Source organism: Anser anser (assembly GCF_964211835.1).
Source record: "Anser anser genome assembly, chromosome: 3".
NCBI lineage: Eukaryota > Metazoa > Chordata > Aves > Anseriformes > Anatidae > Anser > Anser anser.
Window position 1 is genome coordinate 72425579 of NC_139722.1, and position 27527 is coordinate 72453105.

At 42.6% G+C, this 27527-nt stretch overlaps 1 protein-coding gene across 4 annotated transcripts in view; it reads right to left on the bottom strand.

The window, feature by feature from the left end:
• UTRN (utrophin) overlaps positions 1 to 27527 on the bottom strand; it is a gene marked incomplete at its 3' end in the record, with an annotated part of 371669 nt that overhangs the window by 305301 nt on the left and 38841 nt on the right. For all 4 annotated transcript variants that reach the window (XM_083828444.1, XM_083828443.1, XM_083828445.1 and 1 more), the window contains one exon: positions 9221 to 9282. In XM_083828444.1, coding sequence (XP_083684570.1) covers positions 9221 to 9282 — 62 coding nt within the window. The remainder of the gene's footprint in view (positions 1 to 9220; positions 9283 to 27527) is intronic.

Genomic DNA, 27527 nt, shown 5'->3' on the forward strand with positions numbered 1-27527 from the left:
CGCCCCACCTGGGGAGAAGCACCCGATGCAGCAACCCTCATATATCCACTGGCCGTCTTTCAGCCTCTCGACCTGGATCGGGTTTAAGACCGTGACTCACACTTCCTTGCACGCATCTAGCATTACTTGCTGTGCAAGGGAGATACAAAGAAAGCTAGTCTAGGCCAGCCAACATGACTGCAGAAATCACTCCTCCTCTTTGCCAGAAAACGTTCCCGGGAAATAAAGGAAGCTACAAGCAAAATCTGGATCAGATTTTTTAATTATTTTTTTTAAAGAGTCATCCAATACTATTGACTCTACAAAGATCAGCCATAAGCATTCACAGTTTGTTGCACTAAAGCCATACACAGCTGCAAGGCAGTCGTCCATGAATACTTTTTGTTTTACAGTATAACATTCTCAACTTTCTCTTTATTACTAAAGAGGAAGTGTATCAAATTGAGTTGTGAGTCAAGTTACAGTGAATTAATGGGAGTCGCAGATTCTCAATAAGACATAGGCTCATTTTGTGTGTTTTTTTTTAAATGCAAGTTTCCATCACAACTATTTATGCTTTTGCATATTGTTCTTGGACATGAGATTATATGCAAAGTTAGCTATTAACTGTAAAGAAAGTTTCAATGTTTCCTTAGCTGTTTAACTAGAAACATGCAGGTTTTTTCTTTATCATCAGTTACTTGCAGCAGAGAGTTTACAGGTTCTTTAAAATAACGAAAGAGGGTATGTTATTGGAATCATTTTCCAGTAAATGAATGCCAAAGATATTCAGGAGTAAAAGATAAGCCAACTCTATTTCAAATCTTCTTCCATGACACTGATTCAAACCTCCTAGCGGCAAGATGGAAATCAAGATGAAAGGTCCTCTCGGTTCCACAGTAATGCATGCTGATGGTCACCAGGGAAGTAATGCATTTTGTACAAGTGTATGTACGATCTTGCCTAGTCACTGCAAGCAGATGAGTTCTTGTTACTCAGAGCAGTCACTGTACAGGTCATCTGCCACCTCAGAAACACCAAAACACCCTGAAAGTATATAGGGAACAGGACATCCCGATTTTCCACCAGATTCTTCTGATATTTCAATGTTGCTTATATAAGGACAGAATAGTTTTGGTTTAGAAAACAAAAACAACAGATGAGTGTTTTTAATGTCTAATAAAATGCTTAGTAAATAGGTCAAAATAGCAGTAGAACTGCAAAGACTCTCTTCCCCTTTCTCAGGGAAAAAGGGGGAAATACTGAACAGGTCTGGCACTTAAACAAAAACATGAGCCATGTGGTCAAGTTCAAGAACATTCCCAGAGAATTCATAGTAATCACCTACTCAGTTTAAACTCAGTTGCAAACAACGCAAGGAGTAAGAGCTACACTTCATCATGACCAACACAGACTAAGAAACATGTCAAGTGCTGCTACATCATGAGACCAGTGCATGGGAACTCAATGTGGGAAACAATTCAGAAAGCAAAAAGGTCATTGCAAAAAGTAAACAACTACGTCAACAAATAAGAACTGATATATCTTGCCAATTTCTAATTTAAGACCATAATCATTGTTTACAGAAGTATTTTTATTAAAATATGTGACACTTTTTCCATTCTCCTTCCATTGACATGGAGGAGTTGCAGAACAGCAGACAACTGCTCGCTGTACTGTGAGCTGGCAGATGTACCTTGAGTATGCTCTACTACTGCCTTTACTATTTCTTTGCTCAATATGCCTGAGCAGTTGTGGAATCAGTACACAACACTAGTATCAAGACTATAAATTCAAGTAAAAAGTAAGTTAGTCATAGGAAAAGCACACCTTACAGACGTAATTAAATATTGCTACCAGTGCTTAAAAAAATAATAATTACAAACAACTAAATAGCTATTTAAAGCTCCAGACTAAGGAAAAAAAAGACCTGTCATTGAGATATAGTAAAGTTTAATTCTACCACACGATGGACAGAAGTTTATGGAACTCCAAAGCTGACAAAACTGAAAAAAAAATCACAGAACACCTGAAATACTCAATTGACAACATGATAGAGGGAAAACTTACTAGACATACCAAGCCAGCAAAACAAACAAGTCATCAGGAACTCTGTGGGTATTTCCCTCCCCCTCGTCCCCTGCCCCAGTGTTACTGTAAATGCAGTTCCATGACCTTACGTTACTAGAAGGTGTTTAACATAACAGAACTAACCTCAGCTTGCAATTAAGCTCCGTTACATATCATTACTAACAGTGGCTATTTCTTATCACTGTAGGGGGTTTGCTGTTTGTTTTTAAGCGCCAGCTAAACTTCAGCATTGTAACTTGGTTCCTAAAAAAAGAAAGTCCCGCTGACCAGGCTGACTACTGTTCTCATTAGGAACTAGCAGTTACAGGAATGGCTTTGCTTCAGTGTAGTGAATTCAGCTGACAGGGGCTGAGAAGAACTGACAGACACGAACACTCCAACAGCTGGGAGGGTAACCAACTGAGATCATGAATCAACCTCTAATTCAAGTCCAGAGCACTAACCAAAACCAGCAGTGACTTCAGTCTGTATCACTATTGCAGGCTGTGAAGTCCAGCAAGGGAGACGCTGTCTGCAGGCTGTTCTTAGAGCAGAGGCCAACAGCAGTTGAGAGGAAGGCAGAAAACTGGCAATTCTCATGCTTTATCTAAATCTAGGGGAGATCAGGAACTGCTTTGTATTATTGCTATTTCAATACGAATTCATCATTCTTACCATATCCCATAACCTATTAGAAGAGAAAATATTTATTTTCCTGCATCTTGGTTAATTCACATCCTATTTGACCTATTCTCAGAGGAGGCACTAAGTAATCCAGTCAAGAAACAAAAAGTGAACTAAAGCGAAATATTTCAAGGCTTGTGTGAACTTTAGCCAGTTCACACAAACACTGACTCTTTTCCATCCAGGTGGTTTCTCAGGCTGATGCCTTTTTTTTTTATTTTTTTTTAAAGTAAGCTTTGGCTACTTTATTGAGTGAGGTTACACATCTTACAGTTTAATTCAGCAGTAGAAAATGGCAAGAACAAGTAGACTGTATAGACCGTATAATGTTTTACAAAGAAGCAATTACTTCCTTGCTTGTACCACAAAAACTGAACTGGGAAAAGAACTACAAGACCACCTTAGGTGATGTCTCCTTGGACAGATAAAATTGCCTAATCAATCTTTTTGATCTCTATTCTTGCATGATTAACACATTTAACTATGTAATTCTCCTGACCAAAAAAATCCCAGCCAAAACGTCTTCAGCTTCAGGTATCCCAGGTCATGTGAAATTAATTATCCTGAATAGGCATGCTTTTGTCTTTAAAAAGATTTATCACATTTGCTAAGAGTCAGCAGTGGAGCAGCAAAATGTCTTCACAAGTATGGGTCAGACATTTATTATACGGTAAAACAACCCTTAGAGGAAAGAAGAAAATTAAGGTACAAAATTTTTGGAAGAGATCTATAGAACACACTGCTCAGAAAGTTAAACAAGACACTGCATTTATCACAAGAATTAATTCCTAGTGTAACGGAGGAGGGAATGTTTTAATTTTAAAGACACCTTTAAAGCCATCACATTGCAAAGCATTCCAAGTACAGGCTCACCAGTTTGTCCACTGCCCTGTCTTCTCTTTATTTTATTTGGTGTCCCACTAGGGGAGAGAATGCATAAGAGCCCAGGAAAAGAAACGCACAGGAGCCCCACACCAAACATTTGCTTTCTAGCCACCTTCACCAGAGCTCAGCCATGGAGGATTCAGTCTGTCCCTGTGCTGCACCTCTGCCTCTTTGGTCTTCAACCAAGAAAAAAAAATCTGGAAAAATCATAGAGCAGGAGAGAGCTTAAGATGCTTTAAGGTTGGGTGATGTGGCGTATTAGCAAGTCTAGCTCCAAGCCCTGCCAGCGCTGCAACCGCTGGCCAGTGGAGATGTCAGGGCAGAAGCACAGGACCTGGGAAACCAGGATCACAGAAATACACGCAACAGGAATGCTGCGGCTGCAAGACTATAGGAGGCTGCTGTATACGAGAACAAGAAAATTGAGAGCTTGGTTAGGAAAGAGAGGGAAGTACATGACAAAAACGGAAGGGAGAGACAGCTTACAGGCACCCAAGCATTCTGACGCTCCTGACACCTTGGAACAAAGCCCCCAGGCGGCTCCCACTCAACTGAGAATTCAACATTCATCTGCACCCAATGCCTACTGAAAATAAATAAATAAATAAATAAACCCCGTGTCCTTTTCACTGAATACCATAAACATCTCCAGGGGTTTAATGTTCTCTCAGCAAGCACGACTTTCTTAACAATCAAGTGTTTTTTCCGTCCCTGTGGGAAAACTTCCCAAATGTAATGAAGATAGGATTCCCCGGGGAAAAGGAAAGTCTCAGTTTGCCCATGCTGGATCTGTGAGCTTCCTCTAGAGTGACAGCGCGAAGCTCTGACAGGCTGTGACAGATCTGACTCCACAGATCTAAATTAAGAGATAGGGCATCATGTTTCTTGTGCTGACTCCGGGTCCTACCTGCCAAGTTCAGGAACAGCGGAAGAGGAAAGTAACCCATCTGAAAGCAAACTTGGAAAAGGAATACCTTGGAAAATGAGAACACAAAAGCCAGTGGAGACTGTCTCCTGCCAGGAGATAAAGAAGACAAGACTAGGACTGCTTACACAAGAAGATGCAAAAATATTACTGACCACACAAGGATCAAATCCTGTAAGGGCTGGGAAGGTGAAAAGATGTAGAATGGAAGAAGGGGAAAGGAAGGACAGACAGACCAGGTCTGCAGTTTTGACAGGAAAAACTGTCTCTCGCTGGGCAAACAACTACACAACAAAGAAGAGGGAACAAGATAGGCAGGGTGACGGAAAACACAGATTTGCCAGGGTTTGCTGGGCAGTCAAGCTCTCTGACACAAGAGGTTGCAATTGTAAGTGAAGACAAAAAAAGGTCACAGAAAGGAGGAGCTGTAAAGAAACGCGCCAGAAGATTCTGTACTTGCAGGGTCTAAAGTGGAACACAAGACTCCTGAATATTTCGTTATGCCTGTAAGATCTCCTAGAAGCCTTGCAGACTTGTCCAGACTGAAAATGCAAGTACCCTACCACTATGCTATTTGTCAGCTGAAGTGTCACACGTCTGTATGACTCAGCCCAGGCCTGCTGATGTGCCATGCAAACAGACTGAGATTGAAATTACTTAAGAGTTTGAAAAACTCAAAATTGGGGTTGATTGCAAAATCTCTGTTCACTTCTGTTATTTATGTGTAACAAATACTGTATGCATACACATTATCAAACAATTTCTGTACCTTCTCCTGGAGTACCTGACTTATACTGTACACAGGCTGGACCTGCTCACGCAAGAAGCACTGTGCAGAAGAGCTACCTGGAAGTCCTGCCTTATTCCATCCTGTAGTAGAAGTTAAGAAGCACATATTAAGTGCAGGAAAATATTGCAAGAAGGAAAAAGACTGGCACTATGGTTAATGGAGCAGAAAGCAATCCTGTGAAACTGGATTCAAACTGTACTTTTAGCCAAGAGTCCCTCTGTAATGCTAAACAGAATAACTTAAAATGTAATTTTTTAAGTAATCAGTAACCGTATGCAAGACTGAGACCTCCCCAGACCATTAAGCCCAGTCCTTGATGACACAGGCATCATCATCTTTAAGTCCCTTCTCTAGGCTGATCAAGCTCCATCTGAAAGCCTATTATATATTTTAGATGGTTTGCTTGGGTCTGCTGAAAAGATGAACCATTTGAGGAGCTCTGGATTATCTGAAGATATTTCTGGAAATATCAAACCCTCTGGATAAGCTAATCAAGGTTTGGTTGGGTACTGAAAATTAGTAACTACTGATATTTACCTTTACTTGCAATGGCTGTAAATACACAAGACAGTCCCCTGCAATGCAGAAGGGTGCTCTGAAAATACATCCATTGAAACCTGCAAACTAGTAAACCTTAAAGTCACGGTATAACAAACTGAGAAAGATGCTACCTTTAGCTTCATGTCATGGTTTAGTAATGTTGTGTATACTAAGTGAATGCGTGTGGCCATATACTCAGCGAGCAGAAAAAAATACTAGGTAATTGAGTAATAGATAACTGAGGATAATCTATTCTGAGTAACAAAGTTCAGCAGAAGAAGCAGTACAAGATCCTTTTCACTCCTGAAAAGTTCAGTAAAGCATACAGGTAAGGTACATTAATTTTAGCACTTTTTTCCCCACTTCTGACCTCCTGATTTTAGAACCTGGACAGACTTTTTTCAATGCACAGCCACAAATACACAGCCACAAAAATAAAATCAAACTAACGCGAGAGGTGACACGGGAGTGTCAAAGATATAGAAAATACAGTTTTAACATACGGTCTTAAAATATAATAATTATCCGCACAATTCGATGCATGAAGTGGGCTATACACAAAGAAACAGCTAAACCTGACTCCTAAAATTACAGTGGACAGAGCAATGGAAAAAGCATACAAGGAAAAACACCACATGTGGCTCAAGATAAAAGAGATATGCTGAAGTGTTCTGTGTTAGTATTTGTTTCAGTGTCGACTTCCCTATTGGCTAAAGTGTGGTAAAATAGATTATTTATCCAACAGTTTTATAGTAGCTACAATCTACAAAACAGCTAGATTCACTTTAGTTTTAACAAAATATCCCTGCTACATAACCATCATAGGCCTGTGAGTTGCAGCACATATTGCTCTGCTGAGGTGAAGATTTCTGTAGTAAGCACTGAGGCTTTGTTGAGTGCATTTATTGACCTTAAGTCGCAATCCACTTTAAATGTACTTGTGCCTTCATTTCAAAAAATAAGTGTAAGTAAGATGCATTTAAAGTTTATATGAAGGGCACAAAAACAATTTACTGTACTCTAAAATAGAGCAAGAACTTTTATCTCGCTGAATAGTTGCCCAAAGCAGACATTGGCACCTCCCAGCATACTCGAGCCTTACTGTGTATCAGTCATCTACCTATTCTCTGATGTGAGAACAGAGAGACACTGCTCTTTTCTAGATCCTTTCTAAATCTACACTGAACTGGTTTGAATCTATCAAGTTAAATAATTTTGAGTACGTTGTGCAATGGTATACAAAAATCCTAAAATTGCAAAAACAGGTTATAGAGCCTCAGTTGTTTATGTTTTGCATTTATGCATCTAAATGAGAAGGAACTATAAGGCAGTTAATGTGGAAGGACAATTGAAATTCTTAGAGTAAAATTTACAATTCCACACAAAATTCCCGAGTTTCTCTTTCATTTTCTGCTAGAGAAGCCAGAAATATTCACCCAACCTCTAAAATATCTCAAGTCCTACTAAGCAGCTCAATCTAGTTCACAAAAAAAGGAATTTTTAACAACTTGGTAAATGCAAAAACTTCAATAACACTAATCCATCTCTGTACATTTTCAAAACATAGTTAAAACTAGACTTTCTTGCAGAGGGAGATTTCTGCTTAACACCAGCAATTTCTTTGCAATTTGAACTTCCCAGTTCATGAATCTTCATATATCTTGATCTTAATATGGAAATATAGGCATGCTCAAGTTTGAATTAGATATGCAGTAGTCAGGAGTATGTCCTTTAATATAATTCTCTTCAATTATTAACATAGCTTTCATAACTTCAGGTACTTTAACGGGCCATGAAGTCACCAAGTTATTTCAAATTCAACATCTGTCCACACCCTCTAGGCAGGGCATTCCAGGGACTAAGCAGGATCTGTGCAAATACATGGCATAAAAGGAAAAGCCATTTCATACAATATTTCCGTAGGTATACAGGTATAAAAGCTGAAAACAATTGTATGCATTTCAATACAAATCACATCCATGACGCATACAAGCAAGCCACATAACACATTCTCAGTATCACTACCATTTCCGTATTCTTGCCATCTTTAAGCCAGGGTAAGTCTCTAAAAATAAGCCTTCCTTTCTCACCAAGTTTTCACTCCTTACATGATCCTGCCCTGCCTAACCCTGCTCCCAGAGGACTGTTCTTCTTTTTCAGCAGCAAAGGCAGAATAGAAGCAACCAGTTACGCATACGCGCCGCTCCCCTGAAGAGGAAACTAGCCAAGCATGCCTTGGATTAAGAGTGCAGGATATCAGCTTTCAATCAAAACAAAGCTAGGCCAAAAATGAATCAACCAAGGCCACAAGCCTTGCATTGCCCAGTGTCTTATTGCACAGGAAGGGAAGGAAGGTAAAACTTTTTTTTCTGCTGACCAAGAACTTCAGAAGGGCAATGCTCCAGAGGAAGCCACTCATTGCCATAGCACTGTCACATTCCTTTATTTAAAGGGCACCAGCATTCCTACTACACTTGCACCAACTTTCAGTATTCCACACGCACGGCCCTTTTCATCAAAGTGGGATCACCAGGAGTTATCCTTACCCCACTTTCAGCACCATACCGGCTAGAAGAAAAAAAAAAAAAAATTTTCTCTGATCATAGCCCAGGTTCGTTCACACATTCAAACTATAAACGAGGGAAACTTCCCACAGGCACGGCATGCCTGGGCAATGTGTCATTTTTCACTATCAGCAGAATGGCATAAAAAGCAGGCTTTAAATAGCATCGCAAAGCAACCACTATTTCCTTTCTCTTCCCAAAGCATAAAACAAGAACCTCTTATAAGTCTCAAATCAATAAAGAGAATTAAAAGAAGAAGTGTACAGCGTGAGAGCCAAGGAAAAATCAAAATGAGCAAGCAATTATACAAGATTTCACAGTCAAGACTCAAAGTAGCAATACCAGGTGGCCTCAACTGGAGGTGTGCAGAGTGTTTTGGATGAGTAAAGCTGACTCAGCAGCATGGAGTAAACACGGTGACTAGGGCTCAGAAGCTACTTTAACGCACTCATGCAAAAATAAACCGTTTAAAGTAAGAGGACTAAAATCCAGACACCACCATGCAGATATCTACGTACTTGAAAATATTAACAAACAGAATCTTTCATTTTGAGTTTTTAAATCAGACGCATGGTATTTTTATGTTGTGACAAATGCTTATGTGCATGTGGAAAGACAGAAGGAATATATATTATTTTGTTTAGCAGAGGTATATTTTCATTAGGCATTCTGACACATTTATCTAGGGGTATTCTACAGTAGTAAGAGCAAAGCCTAGGTAACCAATATTGTTCTAGGCAATACATCACAAAGAATAAAGAAGTATTTTCAAATTAATGTTACCTTGGAAAACCGAGCATTTATCCATTTTGTAAACGTCTTTTTCTGTACATCATTGTGTTCATCTGGAGAGAGAAAATAAGAAAACCATGAGTGAAAATGCATTCTTCTTCATCTTAGCTTGTTCAAAACAGGTCATATTAAACACTGCTCAGACTCAATGGCAGAGGTGTTGTATTTTTTTTAAACCCAACTTGTCAATAAAGCTGTTGAAACCTATACCTAACTTTGGTACTTGTGGAGTCATACAAGTGTTTCAGTCTTGACAGCAACCACAGCATCTGCTTTGCATCAGGCTCAGCATCTCAGCACTGGGGAGGACAAATACTTACCAAAATCACAGGCTTCTCGGTGAAGAGCTGCAGCCTATGAAACCACGGGCTTTTGATCTACAGACTTTGTCAACACTTCTTCACCCTGAAGCATTACTCTAAAAGCTGCTGAGGTACTTCCTTATGCTTCCAATGCAGATAATAGCTTCCTTCAGGAAGGAGATCACTGATCTCACATGTCCTGAAGGAATGGAGAATGCCACCACCGGGGACCAGCCAACAGCTGGAAGGACCGGGCAGGATGAGGAGGAAGGATGGGAGAGCACCTACGGGTCCAAGTGCAGGGAGGAGCAGTGGCCTCCCGCTCAGCAGAGAGAAGATGGCTTTCCAGACTGTTTTTTAAAAAGCCATTTAGAAGTCAGCTGCAGTTTTAGTAAGCCTGTCCCACTAAACCAGGCTGTCACCTCCAGCATAGCTCTGGCCATGCCGCAGAACACCTCTCAGGTAAAGCTACACTGAGCAGTGCTAAGGGCCAGGCAATGCCTCATCACCTGCACTTAAACAGCAGTGAATTACCTGCTGACTACAGACCACACAAAGGAAGCTCACACACCATGAATTTTCAGGCCTGCCTGCTGCAGCCAACAAGGAAAAGAACTGGATGTGTGCAGCCTGTCACAGGCTTTAACCTCCAAACCCACGCAGTGGACCCCAGCCAAGGCAGGCAGTGCCTGCCACTGGGCAAACAGTCAGAACCACAGAGTGGTTTGGGTTGGAAGGGACCTTACAGGCCATCCAGTTCCAACCCCCTGCCATGGGCAGGGACACCTCCCACCAGACCAGGTTGCCCAAAGCCCCATCCAGCCTGGCCTTGAACACCTCCAGGGATGGGGCACCCACAGCTTCTCTGGGGAGTCTGTGCCAGGGCCTCACCACACTCTGAGGGAAGAATTTCCTCCTTATACCTAACTTAAACCTACACTCTTCCAATTTAAAGCCATTCCCCTTTGTCCTATCCCTACACTCCCTGTCAGAGTCCCTCCCCAGCTTTCCTGCAGGTCCCCTTTAGGTACTGGAAGACCCCTATAAGGTCTCCCCGTAGCCTTCTCTTCTCCAGGCTGAACAACCCCAGCTCCCTCAGCCTGTCTTTATAGGAGAGGTGCTCCAGCCCCTTGATCATCTTTGTGGCCCTCCTCTGGTCTCATTCAATATTTCCATGACACCCGCAGCCCAGATCAATACTTCCAGTCTGACAGCTGCAGCCCAGATCAGTCTCCAAAAGGCCTTCAAAACTCCGTGAACCTCCTGACAGCCCAGCCCAGAGATTTGCTTCAAGGCAACCCACAGCCTGCTACTTGCCCTGGTTGTTTGTTTGCAAAACCTCTTGGTGGCAGCTGGCACGGATTGCCCCAAGCCCTTCACTGCAACAAGGCATGTCCCACCACGATGTTCAAAACCATGAACACCAGGTTCCTTCGCTAGGATGAAGCCGTAACAAGACCGGACTGAAACTTGCAAGTGTTCCACTTCATGAAATCATGAAGAGGGCAAAAAATACACACAAGCTGAAGATAAATGAGATTATGATTAAAAGGCACCACTTAAAAGATTATACGCTTCAAAAAGCAGCAGTTGAGACTGTTCTACAGTAACGTTTTACTTACAAATAGAGATTTTTTTTTTAAATAAAAGCCACAGAATATGACCAGATGATGTGAAGCACCTCAAAATTTCTTCTTTCTTGCCCACCATGCACATCTGAAACTGATGCCATCTCTAACGTACCTACCCACAGACATGTGGGCTACTGGTGCACTGGAACAAGTGACCACGTGTTTGTTTTAATATAACAGACACGAATAAGGAAGGCTCAGCTGGGACAGGAGAAGCCACATTAGTAAGAAATGGGGTCTCACAGCAGCTTAGATTTAATAAGCTTTATGAAAAATTTTGTTATCAATTTAGAATACAGCCTCAGTTCTGAGTTCCTTTGAGGTTACCACTCAAAAAGTCAGCTTAAAGCATGACAAGAGTCCATGCCTCCTGCAACACAGTGGACAGCAGTCATTATTTCACCTCTGTGCTTCTCTTTTTTGCCATCTAGAACTGATCGAGCACAGTCTCCTCCTCAGCTGCACCTTAAGCTCAACCAGAAATTCAAGATAGCCCAAGAAAAAAGTTTTTGTTAAAGAGATACCTACAGTACATAAGCATCAGGTCACGCTTAAAACACCTGTTTGAGATTCTAGGTGGCATTGTGGGGGACAGTTATCTAAAAGACCTCACTAATCCTGTTGGAATCCCTCAGTGAAACAGCATTCCTTGATGTTGAAGACAGGTAGGATCTACCAGCAGGATATTCTGTGCCAAACACTCATCTCATAGGATCAAGGGCAGGATCAAGATTTAAAACTCCAAATATAACAGATATTTAGACTTTTTTTTCCTCCAACTTTTTGTTCAAGAAACAGGAACAGACTGCATTATTAACTGACACTAGTGAACTGAAAACCTAGCCTTGCACAAAATTCAGTCCCACAGTCTGGCCACCTCCTGATAATGCACAGTAATTGCAAATACTATCTGTATAGAACACATTGACTTTTAAATGTCATTCTCTTTTTAAGCATCATTCAGTAAGCTCTTTTCCTTTTCTGCTGATACCCCCAAGTACGTACATACACATCGGGATGCTTTCCTAAGGCTAGGTTTGCCTTTTCACTTCCCTAAGCTTTCATGAAAATCAAGAAGAGAAACCCTGAAGTTTGGGGGTTTGCATTCTTTTAACATTGCTAATCCTTAAGATGATAAAGGCACATTGCAAAGGAGACCAAAACTAGCTGCATTGACTGTGGTAAAGGGTAAGAGCAGTTCTGAAAATGGCCATGGATGTGTAAATGCTGCGTGCCAGGAGCTCTGCACAGCCCAGGCCTTAGGGGCCTTGGCCCCTTCCAGGCACACGTGCAGCAGAAGGCAACACCTCTTGTCCCGCTCCTCTTGTCCAGCTCCTCTTATCCCACTCCTCAGCATCCCACCAGCTCCAGCAGTCTGGGCCTTGCTCTTGCTGCTTCTCCCCTCCCGCCCCAGTTTGCAAACCTCAGGCCCAAGTCAATTTAAGTGCTCAGACCACGTGCACTGCAGTCGCACATGTGACATTTACTAAAAACCCAGCCCCTTCTCCCTCAGTGCAAAATGAAGGTTTCCTAGGGAGGGGGAGAAAAACAAGTAAATTTAAAAAAAAAAAAAAGGTGACTTCAACACAAATTGACTACTTCGATGGAGACAGGAGCAATATGAATTTATACACTGCATTACCTCTTCAGTATGAGAGCATCCTTTCTGCTTTGGTTAAGCAAGGAACTGGAACCCGCACGGCCCTTGTCTCTCTGACGCACTCTGCTCGGCTCTAAAACCCACAGGGGATGCTTTCCTGGCCAGGCCACCCTTTCGCGTTCACTTTATAAGAGCCTGTGAAACTAGGATTTTTGTAATTCAACATTATAGCTGGGGTTGTGTCAAGCTTTCTGCTATAAATCGTCAGAAAGAAACTTGAAACCAATATACTGGTGCTTTGTTAACAGCAGCGACAAGTTACTTTATCCCCAAATTAATTTTCTTTAGATTCCTACGAGTCTGTAAAGCTAACCCCTGGAGGCTGACGTTATGACTCAGATAACAAATTAGCTATATTCAGTCAAAGAACAGTATTACCATTCAACGAAGCACATGGTACTACATACCATCAATTTCTCACACAAGACATTAAAAATGTCAGCAAGTTGTAGCCAAGCGCGAAACAAATTCAGCAAGTCGCCAAAATATTTGTGTTTCCTTTTGCACTGCCACAGCCTCGATGAATAAGACTGCATGACAGCAAAGGACGGAGTGTGGGCCAGCTTCTGCTTCATCATCCTACCAATTGTTTACTCTAAAATAAAAAGTTTCTGCCTGCCCTCCAGTCACTTAATGGGCTTGTAATAGCTGATGTCAGAACAGTTTGTTCCTTTAAGAGGAAATAAAAGGAAACCAAACACACACACACAGAAAATTAAACTCTTGTGATGACAACAGAGAAAAGCAAAGCTTCCTACTCCGGATGCTTGTTTGCTATACAACACGATGCACATCCATACACCCGGAGCATGTTTGCTCTGGTGTACAAGTGCCCCGATGTCCTGGCATTCGGTCGCCCCCAGTAGTCACTTTTATGGCCTTACGTACCTCCTCCGCCCAGAGCACTGTCCCGTAACTGTACTGGGGCACTTTGAAACTGCAGTTCAAGTACAAGTTATTACCTTGCAAATATCATGTTCAGGAGCAAAACGATCTAAAAATAGAGAGGTAAAAACCAAAAACCTCACTGGATTGTGGTTTGCCCTTTCTTTAACCTCCGCTTCGTACTGAGAGCCAGCTTCCTTATTTCCCCAAAATGCATTGTGTGCTTACATGACAGAACTGCACTATTCAGTTTTTGAAAGACAAAACTTATCACACCCAAAATAGCTGGCAGAGCAACACTTATAATGAAAGTGCCCTGGAGAAGTGTACAGACTAGACTAGGCAAATCTGCATCTTATTTGCCAACCAATCTAGCACAAGATACCAAGGGTCATCTCACATTTTAAGACTTAAATTTGCCTCCCCCACCTCTTTACTTAAGTTCTCACTTAAGCTCAGTGAAGGAATTTAGAAATGAAAGAAGGAATTAGCCTGTGGGTTTCAATTAAGAAACTAGGAATTAAAGTTAGAAACATCCCTTTGCCTTCAGGCAAGCAGGAGCATCTATCACAGGCACTGCCCCACCCAGGACTAGCACGCACCTGCCAGCCTGACATTAACAAGAGGAGGAGGTTTTATTCTCACATGCAAGATTTTCTGGACTTCAAAAACATTTTGGAAGTAACTATCTCTGTCAAACAATCTCAGACTAATTCACATATAAAAAGACATAAAATAAGCATTGAAAATGTAAGGATGGAAACCAGAGTATTTTTATCCCCCCTAGCATAAAGCCAGGCAAACCACAAAGCACCAGAGTTCACGACCACGTAGCTCACAGAAGAGCCTCCATGCTCATCCTGAGCACTGGGCCCTGACTTCATTAACACAGAACGAGCCTAATTAGCAGCTCTTTTTTTGCGCACGTTTTGTTGTTCCTGTTCTTGCTTTCAAATAAACAGGAAGCGAAACTTCAGGTTGTGCTGCAGATCCCTCTGCTCTCACACCGCCGTGACAAAGCGAATGGCTCCAGCAGCAAGGTACCCGCCTTGTAAGCGTTGGCCTTCACGCTGCAGCTTCAATCCCTGCAGCCGGTGGGCTGTACAATGGTTTCCTTCATCCTGCCCCTCTCCATCAAACCCCAGCAGCTGGGCAAGAACACAGCTATAAGAATAGTTTCTCTGACAAAAGAGTAATGGCGCCTGTCTACAGCAACTCCTGCACAAAACGCAGTTGCCCAAGTCATAAATTCTCTGTATAGACCCAACTACAAAATAAGCACTGCTAAAAAACACAGATTGAAAACCTTGCACCTCGCTCCCTGGTGTTTCCCCCCAGACACCGTCTGAAACAAACCACCACAGACCAGTAATGAGGAACCCCTGTGGCTCTCACTGAAGTGCGCTGTGAGTCTAAGCTAAATTGGATTTACTTCACAATAAAAAAAGAAAATCCCCCAGCAACTGATAACTTAGAAGAAGGCATCCTCACAGCTGAAGCAATATTAAAATAGCTGTTCCCATACCTCCCAGCAAAAACAATCCAACACACCACGCTGCCGGTCTCAGCGCACTGGAATGATGTTTAGAAGGAACACAAGAGACAGAAATAATGCTGCCACGCCACACAGCAGGCCTGCTCCCACTCCCACGCTCGTCAGCCAGCAACCCGACTGTTTCCACGTAATGGCAGTGCCAAACCAACAATCCCAGACAAGGTGCCCCAAAACCTACACGGGGCTGCTCCAGAGGGTGTGTTACAGCTCCCCGTACCCGACAGGAGCAGGGAGCAGCACGAGAGCAGGCAGGAGGCAGCGGTGCAGGTGGAAGGGGCTGGAGAGAGGGGAGGCACGCGCTTTGGGCTCTCTCCTGCCCAAACCAGGCCTCCCAGGTTGGTCCCAGAGCTGCCACAGCTTTGGCAAGTTGTGCCGCCTGCCTGTGGTAAGCCGGCTGTAAGAGAAAACAGACACGGGGGTGACAGCAAACATTGTGCTCCGCAGGCAGACCCGAACGAAGACCCTGATCAGTTGGGCAGAGCTCTCTAATGACAGGCTCCCCATTTCTCTCCATCAGCTCCCTAAGTTTTGGTCAAGCCAACCAGCATCAGCTCCCAGTTTAAAGAAAAATGACTGAAATAAAGGTATCCCAAATACCTCTATAAAGAGGGTGACTGCCTTGGATAACACGCCCTGTAGATACCAAGGGGCAAGCGTCACCCACAGGGACAGGAGGAGGAAGCCCCTCTCACCATCTCCCCAAGATCCTATCCAGCATGGCTGGCACATGGGAAGGGAGGAGAAGGGGGGACAATTCCTGCCCAGTTCTGGCAATTGAGATGTTTCCAAGCAGGCAAACAGTGAGGCATTGAAAGAGACGGAGTAAATCTGCAGGCATAATAAAAAGGTAGCAATTACAAACTAGATTTACTGCAGCTCTGTTTGTTACAAACACAGATCAGGTCTCTGCATTTCTGAGGGGTTACAGAGAAAACAGAATCGCTTTCTCCAAGTTCATGTTAGCCTTCTGCCCTTTCTTCTCTGTCCAAGTTAGAACTATTATTAGGCTCACTTGCATTTGCGGAGGTGATTCATAGGATATAATGTCAGAGGGATCATTGTGATCATCTAGTGTAATCTCCTGCATAACACAGGAGCCATCCCCACTAAAAGCCCATCTGCATACCAGAAGGAAGCAGACACAACAGATGTTAGAGACCCTGTGCAGACCCAAGCAAGCAGTACTGCTAGGGCAGGGAAGGAAGCCGAGCCATGAACTGAACGTACGCAAATTTCTGCTGCTTGCAGAAGAGTTTTAGATTGGACAGACATCACAAACAACCTTGCTGAACATCTTCAGGGAACAACGTTCACGGTACAAAAGACTTAATGTCGTTTCCCAGCTAATGTCATACTTTGTGGCAAACTTTCTTAGAAAAGAATAACAAATCTTGCACACAGTAGTAAATTTTTCAAAAGTTTTATTTTTCTCCAGTCAGTTATTAGATCTGATGTGGCAGAGAGAAATACAGTAATATCCCAGAGGCAACTGTTCAGAAGAACTATTAAAGACACAACATACTCCATGTGTTGCTCTTCCTGGTCCTGGAGCTCTGCCCAGGGCCCACACCATTTGCGTCAGGCCATTTGCTGGCTGCAGTGAGGACAAGTGGCTGTGCTTCAGATAACAAAAACCCAGCTGCATGGATTGTATTGTTCTGTGACAGGCAGGTAAAGACAGGAGCGCTCTGCCAAGTTCTCCTTCAAAACACTGAACTTCCACCCCCTCACAGACCAGTCTTTTATCCCAACTCTGTTAACCCAGACATTTTCTTATTTCCTGTTCCAAAGTCCCAACATCTGCAGTCCCAAATTCCCCTAATCCCCTGCTCTGTCTTCTCACTCCCAAATACCAAAATATTTCCTGACCCTTCAGAGCTGCCCGTACTTCTCCCAGGCTTTCCCATCCATCTCTCCGTACCTCATCCAAAATCTCCTTCCACCACAGCCTTTTACCATTCTTGCTCTAAACCTCTCTGGGTCAACAGCTTGCCCTATACGAAACCAAATCACTTCCTGAGAAGTCAACTGACAAAACACGGCTCCTGCGTATTACTAATGCGCTCCAGTTTCCTAAGAAGTAGACTAACATTGAATGCTTGGCTTCCTCCACTTCCTACTACATGACCCACCGGTATCAGCTCCTCCCCGCAAGTTCTCTGGTCTCTCGCTGCAAGCTCCCATCCACTCCTTCAGCACACAGGGTAACAGCAGCACACAGTAGGACATGCACCAGACCGCACCCCCTCCACGCAAAGACCATTCACTAGGGAACAGGAAAGACATCTACACGTTTAAAAAAAAAATCCACCACCACCAAAAAACCTCTTCAGCAGAGGTACTGTGTTCAGGGCCTCGTCTTCCTTCAGCCACCGATTTTCACACTGTAGCTATTTAGCTAGCTTTGTGACAATAAAATTGGTTCAAATCTCCTACTGGTTAATCCAAATCAATACTGGTTAATGCTACTCAATACTTTTCAAAAGTATATGCTGTTAACATATTGAAAAAAATTACATAAATGCCATGTAAATGTTTCTGTGAGTTAATTAATACGACCTGATACAAACGATATAGGTGCCATTTCAGTGACAGCAGCATGCAGGCTAAGAGTTACTTAAAAACAAATGGAATGTGCAATCCTATGGAATTTAAGTCTTTTCTACTAATGCGGTATATAAAACATTCATAATGGAGCAACTAGAGCAGCTGAGTTCTGCAAAGTCAGGGTAGTAGTCTTCTGGGTTTGATTGCCCTAAATTCCTGACAGAATTTGGAAATTCAGTCTTAAGACCGAAAAAAAAAAAAAAAAAGCACATAATTGGGTTTCAACCATGAAAGATGTTGTTTTGTTTTGAACTTCCCAGTACTAATAAACTTAAGATTTCGAAAAAGAGATCAGTGAAGAATTGTCTTAGAGCAGTAAGCTGTCACTTGGAACAAGATCTCTTGACAAAGAGACAGACAATTAACAGCTATATTGCATTTATCTGTTGCAACACTGTAAGCATTAAAATCATTAAATGCGGTACCATTAAAGGCCTTTTGCTGTTTTCCTACTAATAATACCTCAGGCCATCTTGCAAGTATTACTCAAGCTTCATCATCCACACGAATCCAGCCCTGTCCACATTGTTCCCAGGAAGTCTCTGGCAAACTTTTGCATTAGTGTTTTCAGAGAAGTCACGGACTGATCATCTAGTCCAGCTACAACAAGCTGCCCAGGGCCATGTCCCAGCAGGCTGTGACATCTCCTAGGAGGAAGGCTCCACAACCTCCCCGGGCAGCCCGCGCCAGGGTTTTCTTAAGTGTGAGTGGAATTGCCTCGGTTTCAATTTGTGCCCACTGCCTCTTGTCCTGGCTCTGGGCATCCCTGAGAAGAGCCTGGCTGCGCCTTCTCTGCAGCCCCCCTTCAGGTATTTACGTGCAGTGATGAGATCCCCCCGAGCCCCCCCTTCTCCAGGCTGAGCAGCCCCAGCTCTCCCAGCCTCTCCCATGAGGAGACGCTCCAGCCCCTTCACCATCCTCCTGGCCCTTCATGGGGCTCACCCCAGTACGTCCACACCTCTTGTAGCGGGGAGCCCAGAAGAGGACACAGTACTCCAGGTGTGTCTCACCAGTGCTGAGCAGAGGGGAGCACGCCTAAGCACATGCAGCATGCCTGTTGTAAAGGCAAGGAATGGAAGAAAGGAAGCAAGCTCCTGTTTCACTGGGCACTGCTTATGCCACCACAAACAAGCACACTGCGTGAGGTTTCACAGACGTGTCAGCATCTACCTTAAAGCTCAGCGAGTGACTTGCTGGAAAGCTGCTCCCTGACGGTTTCACTTCACAGACCGAGTACCGGAAAGCTCCCACATTCTTCTGTGGCCAACTCACAGCCATTTATTCACAGCATTACATGCCTCAGCTCTTCACAACCAGGACTCACACCAAACCACATTACTCTTACTAATCCCCAGTGCAGGCAATGCTTGAAGACAGAATACAGGGAAGGAGCAAGCCCCAGGCCCAACGTATTCCTCAAACTGACCTCAGCAACAACATGGAGCCCGGTCCTTACAGAAAGCAAACAGGCAAATAAGAAAAAAAGGCATAAATTGTTTTTTTTGTTCCCAGACATGTTAAGTCTGAACTTCATTAGCTATTCCATTGTTTTCTCAAGGACCAGAGTCATGCTGATGCCTGTAAATTATTTACCTCAGCCTATTAACCTTTGTAATTGCTAAGAGGAAGCCTGACATGTAGAAGGTTTAAAGGAAGTCCATGAAATTCATTTGCTCTAGTGGTGCTCTAAACATAAAGGGGAAGCAAGCAAAATAACAAATAGGATGACCAAGAACTAAAATTCAAATACCTGTAAGAGCGAGCCACACCAGCAGTGCTCTCATTTCTACTCCTAAAACACTACTGCGAGTTCACCACCACAGAAACTACGACCGTAAATTAACCTGTCCCTACCTTCACAGGACCTACCTAAAACACATCAAGTGTTTTGTACTGTTACCTAGTACTAGTGAGGAAGATGAAGCACAAGGCATGTCCACCTCTTGAGATGAACTGAGTATTTCATTTCCCAGCCACATTCTTTTGCTGGTCAAGGAAAACTGGCATTGCCCCACTGGGGATTAGGAAAACCTTTGTGCAGAAAAGCATGATGCAGATCAAAACTTTGAACAGTCTGTATGTAGAGGAATTACTATTGCTCCAGAAGCAAGAAGCACCACAGTCATAAAGGCGAATTATCCAGTTCACGTACTTACAGAGACACCTTAATAAGGAAAGAATGAAAGAGAAACTGAAATGAAGCAGTCGGAAAGGTCCTTTCTTACGCCTTCCGGCAAAGATGAGAGTTTTCTCCTTTGTCACTTGATCCTATCAGCAGTAGGTTGAGACACTGCTATTCCTACATCCTAATTAAACTCATGTTTCCTTCCCTGGCTTAGTCATTAATTAGCCCCCAAAATTGAACCCCCCTCCTTGATTAACTGCTTTGGAAGTACGTACATATCCTGCAATTGTCAAACAGAATTTATCTGGAATGCATTAAAATAAGTATTTATGCAATCAAGCAAGACACTGATCATCAGCGGGAGCCTACACAAGACTTCTCACTTCATTACAGAAAGCTCCTGTGGGACACACTGCTCCTGACAGGGTGCCCAAAATTGGAGGGTGTACAGGAACAGAACGGTGAAGCAACCAAAGCTTAAAGCCTGCCATGGCTTTGGCAGAACCTGAGCCAAGGAATTTCAGCAGCCAATTGTTTAGGTAAAGGATTATGTGTACATAATCCTGATCCCTGTGCTTTTATTATTTAATGGCCGGCTTTTAGGTGCACTGTGATGAAACCTGTAATAATGTGGGTTTTAAGTACCGTCACTAACACATCGTAAGGTTTTGTGAGGGCATGTGAAATCTGGAACACACTTCACCTTTGCCAGCCTAGAAACTGACTACACAGAAAGTAAGCTCGCCTAATGAAAGCGGGTAATTACGAATCAGGCTCCTACCACCGCCTCCAGCAACAACTTCAACAGATCAGTTATGATCACAGGCGTAATCCCCCCCTGGGCGCGTGTTCGGGAAGGGTTCCTGCGCTGCATCCCGGCTGGTCGGCAGTCACGCACCACACGGGCTCGGGGCGGGCAGCAGCTGCCAAGCTGGGGCAACCCGAGGGCTCGCTGTCCCCAGCCTTCTGCCCCACCACTGCCAGGTGGTGCCTCGCTGAGGCTGGTCTTCCTTTTTTTTTTTTTTTTTAAGATCCACTCAGGAATTCTTCTGAGGAAGGACTATTTCCTACGGAAATTTGTATCCTTGTCTTTGAGTGACCTCTGAAATGAAAATTAGCTTACAACACAAGGAGAAACATTGTCAGCCTTAGTCTAAAGAAGGTTTTTAACCACCAATAGGTATAAGTCAGCACCTAAGCACTGACATACCCTGCTAAGTTTTGGTCCGACACCACATTGCCTTGGTATACGAAAAACACCTATGTACATCACTCGTAACAAACCTCTGGCATAGCCAAAGCTGTGTCAAGGAAAAAACTTTGGCTGGTTTAAATCATTTATTTTGAAGAGAAGAATATAACTACATGGCAAGTCAACTTCTTCTGCCAGTGAGCAAGGAAGGCTATACAACAGAACAGAAGGAAAAAGTACGAAATACAAACTCTATCACAAATGCTTTTGTCAGATACAATTTCCTCAATTCAAAGGTTCATCCTGAAATGCAGAGTATTTGGTGTAGGATATTTTAATCAATAAAAATACTTAGACCTTCACAGTGTAGTACTAGCTTAAAAACAAGATCAGCATTAAAAAAAAAAAAAGACAGGACAGCATCACCATTGCTGAGTCACACACGGCAAGAGAGAATTTCTCCAGAAGCTTTCACACCACCACCCTCACCCCACCCCAGAAAGAAAAATTATTTGCAAGTAGCATCAAATAACGTTACTTAGTACAAACAGTGGGGACTGAAAAAACATTTCCAGCAAACCGCCCAAAACAAGTACGTGACAGAAGCACAGCTAAAACAAGAGCTGGGCTTAAAGGCACAGCTAAGCACTACAGCAGTGGCAGATTGGCTCTGAGCACCTTAGTGCCAGCCCTGGCTGTCCCGAGAGCTGCCCACAGGCCATGCCATCGGACCTGCCCACGAGAGCACTCCCAGGCGCCAGCCAGCTCCAGCGAAGCACAGCCGGATCGCTCCGATGCGTTTGAGCAGGTTGTGAAGGGGCTGGATTAATGTTTATTCATTCAGAGGTGAAGGGGCAAACAAGGGCAGGAGACGTGAGGAAAAAGCAGATATACGGTCCTACAAGCATGCAAAAGGACTGGCTCTTTATCAAAGCGAAGAGAATCACTTTCATGTGGTTTCCCAATGGCGTGAAGAGAGACTTGCTTTCCATTTAACACGTAGTTGCACTTCTCTGAATGGAGAAGCGACCGTAACAAATTACTTCATGCACATTTACAAGACTTTCAAATTTCAAAGTCTCAATAAAATAATGCACTTAACCTATCAAAAAGCTCAGTAGGAAGAAAAAACAAAACATGCATCTCACAGACTGTGGGTTATGGAAATTGAATGGAGCACATTAGCACAAGTAGGAGGAGGAAGGCTTCTGAAACATGAGAAGGACATCACCATCTCAGAAGGATGGAGACGCATCAACAGGGTGAAATACAGGTACAAAACAGAAGTCACAGGTCCTTAAGACGCTATAGCCCATACATGACCTGCCTTTGAATTGTTGGTTTTATATACTATAAACTAGAGGTGGGGAGAAAGGGGAGAATGTATCTAGAAAGTACTTAGCCTGATTTTAGATCTTTTTCTAGATATGTAAAAGATTTTTAAAATTCAGAATGCCTACCTATTTATTATTTTTACTACCACCAGTAATTTCAGTACTCCTGCATCACAAAGGTCAAAACTAAAAACAAGATTATTGCTAAAATTTGCTTTCAAGTTTCTGCATTTCACCTTTTTATTTGCAGATGCACAATCAATTCCAAGAGCACCACGCACCGTCATCTGGGCTTCATACAAGAGAGGAGCCTAACAGCAGCGCTGCTCATTCTGCACCTGGTAACAGGTAACCGACAGCAGGAACAGGTCAGAGAACCTCAGCTGGATGCATGGTGCACTGGCCCCGAGTTAAACAGCAGGACTCTTGCAGAGGCTTTTCACCAAGGTTTCTCCCCTGCCTGAACTCGCAAGGGCAGCGCAGTGAATCTGGAACACTCCGCAACTTTAGTTCATGCACAGGCTTTGGGTTTGGTTTCGTTTTTTGTTTGTTTTTAATCCTGCTCTAAAGTTCCCAGCAATGTGAACTTGCAGTAATACACAGATATATGCAAAGAGGAAAAAATTATGCGACCTAAATTGGCGGGGGATAGTCCGTAATTGTGCCTTCAAAGACAACCAGAGAGGAAGATAGCGCATACGAGATGTTCAAAAAGTCAGCTAATGTCTGGCTGCTTAGTGATTGCCAAACACTTACAACACTTAACAGTGTTATCAAGGCTGCATTTTAGTCAGATTTCATTTTCCACCTACATAGCTCTTTTAAGTTGTTCCACATTACTTTATCATCTCAAACCACTATAATATGATTACAGTTGAAAACACTGAATGCATTAATATTAAACAGCCACTCCAAAATGTTTCTTCAGCTGCTTGTTGCTTTGGTCGACAGTCCCAAAAAGCAATCACAAAATCATTTAGGTGTTTGTGTGTGTGTCTATGTATATTTGTGTGTTTTGTTGTTGGTTTGGTTTCGTATGTTTTTCATCTACAACACACTGACATAATTCACATATTGCAGAGCAGATCTTCACATCTGAAGACCTGTAATTCAACATCACCCACTGCTTCTGATTTTCCACACTACTGCTATGCTAAGGCTGCTCTTGAAAGCCATAGTATTTTGTTAACCAGAGCAAACAAGCAAAGCTCCTGTATAGAAAACAGAAAATAAATGTACTAAAGCTACAAAGCAGCAAGGAAATGGGAAACAGTAGTAATGACATACGGAAGAGCTTGTAAACTCATGCACACAGCTGTCTGAAACATGGACCAGGCCACAATACACTGCTCATATTTCAGATTGTCCACTGCTGACACACAGGACCAACCTGTGGCAGACGTGGGATCATTTGCAAAACCCAGGTATTCATGAAGCCTACCACATCACAGTCACAAGGAAGGAATTCCTGCAACTGCACATTTCGTCTGCGAGCTGGCATAGCAGGACCAAAGGCACTTTGAATAATCACAGTCACCTACCTGCTGCTTGCTCTAGTAGCACAAGAAATGTTATCACTGTTCAACGTGTTTGCAAATGAAAATTCTCTCTTGAAGGGTAAATTCAGATGGCTGTAAGCTACACAGTCTTTCCTTTGTTATACAATTATGTTACAAAATGCTGCTATCATTTCCACCTAAAATCATGCAGCCCAGCTAACAAGGGCTCTGGAAATGCTAAAAAGGCAGTTTGGACTGCACTATGGCTTCCTGGCTTTGTCCTGCAGCATCTTTTCAGTTTCACTGCAGACTGGCATGACTAGCTGCACAAGAACACTTTTGCAAGCTTCTGCTTATTGAGATACAGAACTCCCAAATGTTTTAGATGACAAGTGAAAATTGAGTGAAAGTTTGAAAAGTGAGGATCACCAGGGTGTCAAAGAGACAACCTCTGAGGAGGATAGAAAAAGGAATATATGTGAAGAATTTTGCTCTCAAAAGAATTAGTGTGACTAAGTGCTGACTTAGCAACCTATTATGCCAGCTTGAATTTTGGTGCATTTAATTACAGCCCTCTACACGCAAGAGACTTGTCTGCAGTCCTGCAGAGATAAGTATACGACGAAAAAAAAAAAATAACAACCTGCCAAAGACTAAATAAATAAAAGCTCAGAAGCTTTAGTCTTGTCTATAATCAGAGTCACATTGTTCCACGTTTTCTATTCATGTCACAATGCTTCTCTATTATTTCTCAAGGCTTTACATGGCTATAGAAAGAAAATAACAGCCACAAAGGGTGACTACCAGCCTTTACACCCTTCAAATGCAGAATGTAATTTGGGATCAGTAAGGGAGAAGATGACAAAACTCCAGCTGCCAGGCTGAACTGCTTGCACCTCCCGCACATGAACATTTGGGAGGGGAAGGGGGGAAAAGATCTTCCAGAACAGAATGAACTCTTACCTTTAACAGAGTGAAAGAGACCCTTACAAGAAAGCAGCATATGTGAACACCCGTTCAGGGACGGGTGGGGGGAGGACGGGGATTACAAAAAAACAAAAACGGGCAAGGGTGAAACATGATGTTTATATCTACTCTATCACGTCGTCTCCAACCCAATGACACAGGTTCATCATCTAGCTCATGGATTATGTCAATCCCCAAACCACAGAACAGCAGAAAGGAATTTAGGGAGGGGGTAAAATGTAAAAATTATAGTATCAGGAAAGAAGAGCCTGAGAAATTGAAGATATTTACTAAAGGACTTCAAAGAGGTACTTCAACATAATTGAAAAGTAGGAAAGTCAGAGATCACAAGAAAACAGAACACCACACCCAGCTATTAGCAATATCATACTTAAGTTAAAAAAAAAAAAAATCACTTGCCTACATCAGGGAGTTTTTCCCTCCCAAAAATATTTCTTTTACAACACAAGTCACCACCTTGGAACTTTGTTTTGACTCTTTCCTCCACCATATATTTGGTTTGTGTTTCTTGCAAAGGTAAATGCTCAATAATTCACTTATGCTGGCACAAAAACACCAGCGGATAATGAATATACAGAGATGGAGGAAAAAAGTTTCCATAATTTATTAAACGAGAGCACTCTTCCACTGCAAAGCGATCAATAATAAAACAAGTCAATCAGATGATCTTGTTGCCTCAGAAGTTTAAAAGTTACTGCTAAGCCAATACAACTTTTCCCACAAAACCTGTTGCTTTCCATGCTGACTGAGCCACTTTACAGGAACTTTTACCCATTTTTGATGTGCTCCCATGGACTACACTATGAAAACGATGGTGGATCCGGATTTATTCATAGTGCAACATCCAACTTGCAACTGAATCGGCGTGAAGAACAGCTGAGGAATGACTGCATCTTAAACTACATAACTGTTGAAAAAAAATTTTTTTTTTTTAAAAAACCTCTCAAGACACTGATAATTTGTGTACACAAATGGATATGCTTGCCTTTTTGTTTTATTTTGAATGACTACAGTCAGTATTTTGAGGCTAGCCAAATAGTCTCGTTACCTTACAGATAAAGAGCACCTTAATGCTGTCAAAACAATAGCTGATTATTTGCCAGTGAAGACTACACTGTGTGTAATGTTCAAGGATATTTGCTAGGACACCGCTATCATTTGAATACAAAAGCTCTGTCACCGTGACCTAATTCTCCCTCTATTGCTCTGGGAAGGGCCAGTTTCAAAGCACGTGGTTTTGCACAGTAAGGACCGGAGACAGTGCAGCGAGAAGGAAATAAGGAATGCCACACCAGGATATCAGAAAGAGGGGCTAGAAAGCACCTGCTTCTTCAGTATATGCTGGCTGTAAACCAGTCACACTGTTCCTGCAGGCTACTTCAGTTGATGCCATTAAAAATAACAATATAGTATTTAAACAGAACAGCAGAACATTTCGCCTGCTTAGCAGCTACTGTTTCCAAGATGCTGCAAATCTTTAATACAAGTCCGCTTGCCTCCAAGTAGGTTTTGTTTGCATTGGTTTTTAGAATCGCACACCATAAAAGAAAGTACATGGAAACATTAAGTATCAGCCAAACATTTCCCCCACCACTATTAGTATTTTGCTAAATCATTTCCATAGTTGCTAAATTATATTTTGAATTATTGTCCAATCTACTTAAGTTTATTTCAGAGCAAGAGCCCTTTTTTATTTTTTAAAACCATCTGGAAACTTTCGGACCACAGGTTTTTAAGCTCACGCTCTTGCTAAGGGTTGACCGTACACAGCTGGCAAAAAAAGCCAGCTTTTCTCACAAATAAAAAACAATTATATTTAATGACATAATTAAAACAAGCAGGCTTTTTCATTCCCACTGATCTATGTCCCATAACACATTAAAAGAAAGACTCCTAATATCAAATATCCAAATGAGCACTGCTTACAAGTTCACTGTCAACCAAAAAGTTGTTTTTAACAGAAGCAGCCACAGTCAAAAGCAGACACAAAAAGCCTTATACACACACGCCACAACCATCTATACACACTATGTCAAAATGAAGAGCCTGCAAAAGCAGTAACATAAAATAAAACTCGTTTTTACACTGCACAGGAGCTACGTCTGAAGTGGAAAAGATTTCTGCTTTAATTTCACTGGGACGCACCCAGCCGCTGCTAACCTGATCCAGGCACTGTTTCGAGGTGCTGCCCCAGGACCCACTCTCTCTACTCTGCATGCAAGTTTGAAAGTGTTCTGGAATAAAAGCTTAGGAGTTGTGTATGTCTCCACATTTATTTAATATTTACACTGTAATTCCCAAACATTTGGGTCTTATTTGGAAAGAAACAAATCAAGTTTCATCTGTGCACTGGGGTTGAGCTGCTGCATTCAACCTGGACAGCCGGCCTTACTACTTTCACAGAGTAACTCTGCAGGTTGTAAGGTAACAAAGGTAACTGGAAAAGAAGCGTGGGCTCCTTGAACTCTGAGGACCTTGAACTCATTGAACTGAACAATTTTATTCTGGGAGATCAACGGGG